The 10,804-nt window shown below is 31.5% G+C and overlaps 1 protein-coding gene across 1 annotated transcript; it reads left to right on the top strand.

Moving 5' to 3' along the window:
- Positions 1-6,567: 6,567 nt before the first annotated feature.
- On the top strand, positions 6,568-8,739 carry LOC143066785 (toll-like receptor 4). The gene has a single exon (XM_076239596.1). It carries the CDS (start codon positions 7,219-7,221, stop codon positions 8,737-8,739), a length of 1,521 nt encoding a protein of 506 aa, XP_076095711.1. The 5' UTR covers positions 6,568-7,218.
- The last annotated feature ends 2,065 nt before the right edge of the window (positions 8,740-10,804 follow it).

Genomic DNA, 10,804 nt, shown 5'->3' with positions numbered 1-10,804 from the left:
TTATATGTAGTTCATTAAAAAAAAAATGTTTGTCTGCAAAAGTACTTTAAAAATTAATGTTTTCTTGGCTAAAAAATCTCTAGTGTATAAGAAAAAAAAAAGATTTTTTCTTTTAATTGGAAGTGTATTTTTGTTATTACCCGATTAGATATGCCTGTTCCAAGTCAGGAATATGACAGTTGTTATCATTCGTTTGATTAGTGTGAGGTTTTGATTTTCCCGTTTGATTACGGTTCAGTATATTAGTTATTTTAATTTTTATACATCAGAAGCAACCATATGGTGCATATTTCTTTTCAACTATTATTCCATCTGTGTTTTCTAATCCTTTTCAGAAAATACCTTGATAATCATATATACCCATACAAAAATGATTAAAAGAGGGACGAAAGATACCAGAGGGACAGTCAAACTCATAAATCAGAAATAAACTGACAACGCCATGACAAAAAATGAAAACGACAAACAGACAAACAAGAGTACACACGAAACACCACCGAAAACTTAAGAGAAAACAACACGAACCCCAGTGAGAGTCTGATACCATTCCTTTTATCATTTCATTAGGTATGTGGAGGGTGGATTAAACATATATAAAGAAGCTCATCATAGATACCAGGATTGAAATTTTGTATGTGCGACATTAGCGCGTTCCGTCTAAAAAAGACTCATCAGTGACACCCGAACCAAAAAAGGTCAAAAGGCCAAATAAAGTATGAAGTTGCAGAGCACTGAGGACCAAAATTGCTCAGAGTGTTGCCAGATACAGATAAAGTAATCTTATCGTAAGGTAGAAAAGCCTTCGTATTTCAAACTTTCAAAGTTTTGTGAACAGTTAATTTATGATAATAGATATAGGAAGATGTGGTGTGAGTGCCAATGAGACAACTCTCCATCCAAATAACAATTTAAAAAAAGTAAACCATTATAGGTCAATGTACGGCCTTCAACACGGAGCCTTGGCTCACACCGAACAACAAGCTATAAAGGGCCCCAAAATTACTAGTGTCAAACCATTCAAACGGGAAAACCAACGGTCTAATCTATATTAAATAAAAAAACGAAAAACGAAAAACACGTATAAATTACATAAACAAAAGACAACTACTGTACATCAGATTCCTGACTTAGGACAGGTGCAAACATTTGCCGCGGGATTAAACGTTTAATGGATCCAAACCTTCTCACTTTTTCTGAAACAATAGCATAACATCACAACATAGAAAAACATACGGTATAATATCAAATGGCAGGCTTAACTCAATCAAAAAACGTACATTAATACACTATAAAAGAATAAATTTGATCTGACCATATCAATGATAATAAATTTCAACACAGAAGTGCTGACTACTGGGCTGGTGTTACCTTCGGTGAATAAAACCTCCATTAGCAGTGGCATCGACCCAATGGTTGTAAATAAACAAATGTTATATACAAGGATTCAAATTTTGTATTAGCACCGAACGCGCGTTTTGTCTACAACAGACTCACCAGTGACGCTTCAATCAAACAATGTTCAAAAGGCCAAATAAAATACGAAGTTAAAGAGTATTGAGGACCAAAACTTACCCAAAGTTTTACCAAATTCAGCCAAAGTAATCGACAAGCCTTAGTATGTTAAAAAAATCAAAGGTTATGTTCAAATTTTAAGTATTCTGTTAAAATCAATTGATGTTGACTTCAACTCATCGATAAGTCACAAAGAACAATAACATCTAAAAGGTCTGAACTTTAAGCGAAGACATGTTGATATATCACTGTTCATTTTTTACAATAAACCATCCATCCATTATGTTAATGTTTGTCATGTTAATATGAACTTTTATGAAATTTATATTATACAGATTGAGGTATCTTACTTTTAATTTAGTGGTTACTTGCATGGCATATGAGATAACTTTCTGGAATATTAGCACATTATAAATCATTATTACTTATTAAGACATCTAATGTGTTCCCTGTGGAAGTTTTCATTTTAATGTGGTCAAAATAGTGTAGATTATGAAGCGTAAGTTTTTGATATGCAAATATTTTAGGAATCTTTGGTCCTCAATGCTCTGCAACTTCATACTCTATTTGGCCTTTTGAACATTTTTATTAGAGCGTCACTGATGAGTAATTTTGTAGACGAAACACGCGTCTGGCGTCAACATAAGAAATGGTTTTATACATATGAGTGGTAGGTTTGGATAGCCATAAATGCAGGTTCAGTTCTTCATTTTTATTAAAATATCAATTACCAAGTTAGAAATATAGCAGCTGTTATCAAATAGTATGTTTCTATGTTTGTTAGTGTTTGTTTATGTTGCATTTCAGTGCCAGTCATTTTGCTTTTTTTTCCGAATAGTTGATGTTTGGTTTTAGTTTGTAACCCGGATGTGTTTCCGCTTAAACGATTTATGCCTATTGAACAGCGGTATAATATACTGTTGCATTATTTAAGCCCATCCTGTTCAACTTTTAGACATTTAAGAGAAATGCCATTATAGATAACTAGTACGTGACTCTGTTTATATAACTGTTGATGGCTTTGGTTTTTATTTCTGTCTCATACAGTCGGGCGTGTCGATAATTAGACACGTGTTTTAGTTGACTAATAAAAAATAGTTTCCTTGTGAGGAAGTGAAACACATTGTAACATATCTAATCGTTTCCCTAGTTTCCTTTGAACTAAACAATGGAAATCAAATATATTGTGGCAATTTATTAAAATTTCAACTTTATTTGCTATGAGATTATACATTTCTGTTTGTCGAAAGTTTAACTGAACTAACAAGTTCGAATTAATTTCTTTGTACAACAGAATACAATACAAATGCAGGGTTTCATCTAATCAATAAGATTCGAAAATAAGGATCTCCATTTTAATGCATACTTTGCCAGTTGGATTAATTTATTCAGCTTTTTCTTTGACTGTCTCTTATTTTTTACATTCAAAACAAAACCTAATGCCTCTTAGTTGGCATTGTGTAGCATATTACTGATAATAAAGAAACTAAAACCAGTAACCGAAAAAGAACTATGTATGCTTCTTAGAAAATGTTCTTTTCTCTAAAAAATCTCATAAAAAACAACAAGCCGAAAACATCAGCTGACGTAAATTTGTAATACTGTGAAGCACTCAATGGTTGGTTTCCTTACCCCGAACGCTCCAAAAGACCACTTTCCGTTTAGGAAAATATGGCTTTCACAATACAACGAAAAAGTATATTAAATTAGATATGATATTATCCTATTATCTTTTTTTTTCATATAGAATTCTTTTCATAACAACGACAACAACCGCAATATTTTGCTAATACTGAATTATTTATCTTGTTTGTCATCGGCTATCGATACAGTAATTTACGCTCACTCAGTCTGTCAAAGGCCTTCCAATGGGGGTTCAAATAGAATAAAAGAGTATAATACATGTAGGTGCACGAGAAGGAAAAAAACGAAAGTTTAAGTATTCAACATTTTTATAATTACACAAGGTTAAGTCCTTTGCTAGTTATTCATATTATTTGAGTTTGGCGTTTAGAACTTTTGGCGATCCCACAGTTTAAATGTCTATAACATGTACGATATGACAAGTAGGTGTTATAGACATACTTTCACCTAATCTTACCAAGTCAATGTATATCCCGAGCGCGCAAACAAAAGGTCTTGCCCATGCTGTTATGAAAATGATTCTATTTATGTGCATTATATTTGAGAATTCAAAACGAATACACAAGTTTCTGGATTCAGCAAAACATGTTTTCCCTGATTAACACTGTGTATACATTTCATTATATATTAACTTCAAGTCTACTTTACAACTATAAGAAATAAATCGTTCAAGTTAGTGTGTATACTTTATTTTTTTGTAAAAATATTTATCGTATTATAGTTATCAAAGGTACCAGAAATATAGATTAGTACGCTAGACGCACATTTCGTCTACATAAGACTCATCAGTGACGCTCATATCAAAATATTTATAAAACCAAACAAGTACAAAGTTGAAGAGCATTGAGGATGCAAAATTCCAAAAACTTGTGCCAAATTCGGCTAAGGTAATCTATGCCTGGGATAAGAAATCCTTAGTTTTTCGAAAAATTCAAAGTTTTGTAAACAGGAAATTTATAAATAGAGTTTATATATATAAAAACCAACAATAAACTTATTTGTAATAGATGTTTTTTCGTGTGTTTGTAGGGGTTCATCGGTGTTCTGTGGAGAAACGCACTCCATATATTTAGAATAGTTAAGCTTCTGTGACTTTTCGCACATATTTAGATAAAATCAACTTTTTTTACCCTGCGAAAAGTTATCTTAAATAATGGAGTTTATTTTCAATCATTGCAATTGTGTGAAAATGTTTCCGCATAATCTGAAGCCAACTTGTATCAATACAAAATCATAACAAATGCATGTAATACGTGTGAAATTAGCATAAACGACATAACCACGCCATTCAGCATTTAATACAATAGGTACAATCATACCACATCTTCTTTTTTATATGATAATAATTTCCTTATTCAATTTATAACAGGAAGATAGAAAATCAAAAAAATAGTTGGTATCTTGTATTTATGAACGCAATCTGGTTTGTATGATATTACTTGACCATTTAATCAGGTAGGTAAATTTAAGTTGCTTTGGATTAAATTTTTCAATGCTTGATATATGTAAAGGTAATAAAATGACAAAATATCTCAAAAGCCTATATGTTCCGTTTGGTTTTAAACTGTTATTGAATATTCTACAACTACTGTCTTTTAATGAGGTAAATATGTAGTTTTATTGACTTTTGAAAAAATGATATTCACTGAGGCCAACGGCCGAAGTGAGTATTAGATTTCAAAAGTCAATGAAACCACATATTTACCGAAACAAAGGACAGTAATTGTTTTATTCCATATTCCGAGAGAAATATATGTAACGGAAATTATTTACTTAAACCAATTGTACATCAAACTTGTTCTACCAAAATTATGCACGTCAAAGCACGCGACGTTTCGCGCGGTGAATATCCTTTTTTCCGCAGTATAAATATACTTATTTATTCAAAATCTCATTCATATAGAAAAACCTACTAAAATTGGAATAAATTTCTTTATTCGTCAACATGTTTATTTTCTAATCGTTCAGTTGCAGACATATGCTATTACGTCACTGATGAGTCTTATGTAGACGAAACGCGCGTCTGGCGTTCTAAATTGTAATCCTGGTACTTTTGATAACTATATTATTAAAGATCCAGTTTTATAAATTCACGAGAATGAACTAGTGATCAATAAGTTGAGTCTTTCGCTAGAAAAGCAAGCATCGTCGGGCATGCTATTCTATTGACCTGGTGAATACTAGAATTTGAAACATACAAATAACATGCTGTCAACTATTGAACTTAATTTAATTGCTTCTTATAATACAATCCTTAGTAATATCAGAAATGTTAACAGTCTGATGTACATTTTGGTACCCTAGGCTTAACTTGTTGGACTTGAAAGGAGTTGGTATGATAAGGCCACTATTTGGGTCATAAATTCGAGATAAAGTGTTATTATAAATCAGTGAAATAACATTATAGACAACCACAGAGAGGCATTATATATAAACCTCTGTTATATACGTCAGAAAAAGGCCAAGTACACATTAAGTAAATAGAAATAAGTTAAAATATTAAAGAATACTAGTATTCACTATTAAAAATTATACTGCCACAAACACATATATAAAGAAAAAGGATGGTTAGTGTCCCAATCGTATGTTAAAATTACGTTTGAAATTGTTATGTCAATTTAGGACCAAATGATTGCTCTTATAATACCTTCGAGAACAATTCATGTCAATAATCCCATCCTACGACTTATTCTGGCAGGCATTGCTAATTTGCATACCAACAGAGTAGAGTGGCTATACAGTAATTAGTTCTTATAATATAAAATTATTGAAAGATTATTTACAACTACATCTCCTTTTTATTGTACGATATGTTATGACGAAATTAAAATACAAACAAATACATTGACTATTGCATTTTTTTGTCGCATAAATACACAGTGTTTTACAATGGCATAACATAAGCAAGTACAAAAAGTAGATGAAAAAGAAGAGAAAAAACAATGACACAAGCACTTTCATGCTTTTATGATTCAAAATAAGTACATGTTGAATTAAATATTATCCAAATATGGTCAAGCTTCAGGCATTGCGTATGTAAAACCAAATGACACCAGAATTAACATACTTTTTACCATTCCTAATAAGGACACGATGAAGTGAAAGAGGGCAGAGTGCTGTATATTATTCAAATATGGTCAAGCTTCAGGCAACGCTATTTACAATAGTCATACTTCATGTACTTAACTTCACAAATTTGACTAAATAAGGATTAATGATGAACAGATTAAAGCCAATCCACTATCATACTTTGCATGGTTCAATTTGTTCAAGGTATGGAGTTGTTAATAATGAAATGGATCCTGAGTAGAAATCAGTCAAACAAGTAAGATTGTTTTTATATATGAGGCCTACATATGGAAATTTGTTTTTAAATACAATGTATGTTCTTTTTTTCAGATACCAAAAAATGCAGTCTGTTCTAAAAACAATGTGTGTTTTTTTATTCATATATGAATGCTTACAAATTGGCCAAACAGGTCCTTGCAAATTTGACGAGCGATGTCAATGTAATGAAAAAAAAGGATTTGTAGATTGTTCGTGGAAAAATATTGAAAGAATCCCGAATATATCGGAGTATACTGTATTTTTAAACGTATCACACAATTTGATCGACTACATCAGCAACGAATTGTTAAAAGCTGCAAATTATCTCTTAACATTAGACTTATCGTTTAATAGATTATCATCTATAAACCTTACAACATTCACTGGTCTCACCAAATTACGTTTCCTTTCTCTTGACAATAATAAGCTGGCTTACAGCAACCACACTTTTCCAACAGGAATATTTATATCATTGAAATCACTTTTACATTTGAGTTTGAAAAATAATAATTACATTTTGATTGCTGGTCTAAGTTTTCCGGATGAAACCATTTCAGACTTATCTGAACTTGAAACGCTGGAATTAGATGTCACAGGAGATGATTTCGGGAGAGAATTCAATAAGCTAGTGAAATTGAAATCATTGTTATTAGGGCCCTGTTCTCTCTTTACAATGTCAAGTACCCTATTCAGAAATACTGGATATCTCCAAAAGATAATACTACATGGAATAAGATGCATATCATTAAAAAAACAAGATGCATATCATTAAAAAAACGAACATACAAAAGTTTACAATACCTCAAGTATCTAGAATTTTCATTCCATTCAAAACAAGGTGTAATAATGTCGCCAGTAGAGAATATCGCGGAAGACTTAAAATTCACCTCAATCGAAACTTTAAAACTGGGTCAGTCATCAAAACCTTTACATACATTTCCTTTGTTTATTCTTAATCAAGCATTATATACCACGAATATCACTAAAATATTCATTACTGACAACGCGGGAAAAGCAGGACAGTTTCCGGAGTCTATTGGTTCTCCGCCACCATCTCTTCGAATTTTGGATTTATCAAACAATGGTCTCACCCAATTTATTCTTGATATAAGATTCATTACTCGACTGATTTTAAAACAAAATTTACTTGGGGAATATTTATCAACAAATAATTATTTAAAAAAAAATTATTATTTTGATGTTAGTATGGTCGAATTTATTGATATGTCTCATAATGATATAAAAGAACTTGATATATCCACATTTGATTCTCAACCATTATTGCATCATATTGATTTAAGTAACAATAACACACAAGACATCACATTCGATTTGTCGGGTTTGGAGGCACTTGAATTTCTAAATCTCTCTAATAATAAAATCAAGTTTTTCGATGAAAGCATTATGCAAACTATTAACACATTAATAGAAGACAAAAAGCTTACAATAGATCTTTCGAAAAATGTATTGCAATGTACATGCAAGACAATTCATTTTTTCCGATGGATGATCGAAAGCAATGTCTTATTTGTTGACCTTCAAGAGTACAGCTGTACTTTAGAGGATGGTAGCATGATTATCTTGAAAACGTTCGAATACGAAGTCCTTCAGTTAGAAAAAAGCTGCAAATCGTACCTAGGACTGATAATAGGTGTATCTATGGCACTCCTTACTGTTATACTGACTGTTATCGCAAGTTTAGTGTATCGATATCGGTGGAAAATAAGATACATGTATTATATGACAAAAGGAAAGTACAGCTATACGAAAATATCGCCCGCTGATGACGATGAATATATGTATGATGCATTTATATCATACGCCGATGATGACAGAAGCTTTGTCCTGAAAGACTGCATTGAGAAACTTGAAAAACAAGGAAACTTCAGGCTATGCATACACCAACGTGATGTTATGCCCGGACAAGACATCACTGTAAACATAACAAATAGCATCCACACAAGTAAAACAACTGTATGTCTGATAACAAGAAAGTTTCTCGAGTCATATTACTGCATGTTCGAATTCAACATGGCACGCATGGAAAGTATTTATTCACGAAATGGAAGGAATATTTTATTTCTTGTATTTTATGAACAGCTAGAACCTAAGGAACTTCCACTTGTCATGCTAGAACTAGTCCAGAAAGAGTCCTACATTGAATACCCTAATGACGAACAAGGAAATGTTGTATTCTGGGAGAAAATAAAAGAGAACAAGGAGAACAGGAAGGTTCATGTTTCGTTTTGCTATTAATTGAATAAGTCATCGTCTCGTTAAGATTTATTGTTTTTATTGTTTTGTTCTATGTTATGTAAACTGTATTCTGTTAAGAAGTTGTTTATTTGGATTTTTATTATTGTAAAATATTTTTTTTTTCTCCTATTATTCAACTGTATGATACTAGTGGTTTATTATGACAAGACAACAAAGCCAAATATAAGTATGAACTAAAATCTACCTCGTTAGTTATATATAGTCTCCAGAGGTAAAATTAACACCAACACAGGATGTATAGACAAATGCATTTAGGTTTACTGTATATGTATAATGTAAGTTGGTAGTCGCAAAGATAAGAATAATCGTACAGATAACATTGGAAGTTAAAGTTGTAGCTATATGTTTAATTATTTTTCATATATTTTTTATGATACGGTCATTTAAGTGTAATTCATATATTTTTTTATGAGAAATGTGTTATTTCGATCTTTCTTTTTAACTTTTACAAATCCTGTAAATAAAGGTCTATGTAAAATGACTTTTCTACCAAGAATTTCAGACATTTGTTCGAATATTCCTTATTTACTATTTAACCAAATGGTTTTATTGATAATTTTTGTGATGAATATCGATTCGCTAAAACAATGTACAAAGTTTTTAAAAAATGTTGTTTTTTGTTTTTCTGCATTAAAATTCGTCATAAAAAGGAAGATTGAAAGTTATTGATATGGATAACTTTGTTGTATATTTAAAGAATAAACATAATTAAAAGACTGTCTAATAATCAAAAGTTATTCCTCAGATGAACAAGCTGGCTCCAGACAAGAAAGAATATACCATATTTACTATGTGACCGAACCATTCCCCGTTACAACTGGAGTACGTCAAGGTTATTGTCTCTCTCTGCTCCTTTTCGTAATAGTAGTTGAGTGGGTTGGTTAATCAGCCTACGAATATCCGAAAGGCATTGGATGAACTCTCACAACACGTCTTGAAGACCTAAACTTTGCTGAAGTCATTTTTAGTTATCCAAGGAATAGATAACCTTAGCCGTATTTGCCACAACTTTTTGGAATTTTGGGTCCTCAATGTTCTTCAACTGTGTACTTGTTTGTCTTTATAACTATTTTGATCTGAGCGTCACTGATGAGTTTTATGTAGACGAAACGCGCGTCTTGCGTATTAAATTTTTATCCTGGTACCTTTGATAACTATTGTACACTATCCCATCGCTTCCAAGATGCAAAACATTAGACCGAAAGTCTTAAAACAGTAGCAAAACAAACAGGCCTATACATCAACGCACAGGAAACTAAAGCAATGAGGCTAAATACAAACTAGCAAGATTGACTTAAAATCGACGACTCTACTGTTGAAGATGTACAACAGTTCACCTACCTTGGAAGTCTTGTCAGCACATCAGGAGACACAGACGAAGACATATCGGTGAGAAAAAAAGAAAGCACAACAGGTATGTTCCATGCTTAACCCTATTTAGAGGAGTAATGCCTTAAAAACTAGCACAAAAGAACAATCAGTTCACAATAAACACTAATTTAATCATAAACAGTCAATTTTTTTTAAAAACTTAAGTATTGTTCCTATCGAATTTTTTTTTTATATTTTAGTTTTTGTTTAGTTGCAGATATCTTTAAAGAAGGCCTTAATATAAACAACGCCTTTTTAGGGTTTTTAGGTAAAACACACCAAAAATAATTTTGAAATAGGAACAATGTTGAAAATTTTGTAAAAAATCAACTTTTATTAATATTTGAATCACTGTTTACATTCAACAGATTAAAAATATATTATTGATATTGAATAAATACCAACTCAGGCAATTTTTTAAATCTTAAACATGTTATTTCTATTTATTTAGCAGATTTTTTTTTACTCAAATAAATTAATCAATGAGTGATAGATTTCTCTTAGAAGAAATTTAAAGGTCCCAGTGAATGAATTACACAGAGAACAATAGCTATTGTATTTGTTCGATGGGACAAAATAACTGCCAAAAGTTTAAGTGGACAGGTAACTATCAAGTGAATCTTTGGAAAAGTGTCATTGGGTTCACAATAGTAATTTTATGTTTGCTTCGTCA

Source organism: Mytilus galloprovincialis, chromosome 3, assembly GCF_965363235.1.
Source record: "Mytilus galloprovincialis chromosome 3, xbMytGall1.hap1.1, whole genome shotgun sequence".
NCBI classification, from domain to species: domain Eukaryota; kingdom Metazoa; phylum Mollusca; class Bivalvia; order Mytilida; family Mytilidae; genus Mytilus; species Mytilus galloprovincialis.
This window is presented reverse-complemented; position numbering and strand designations above follow the sequence as displayed.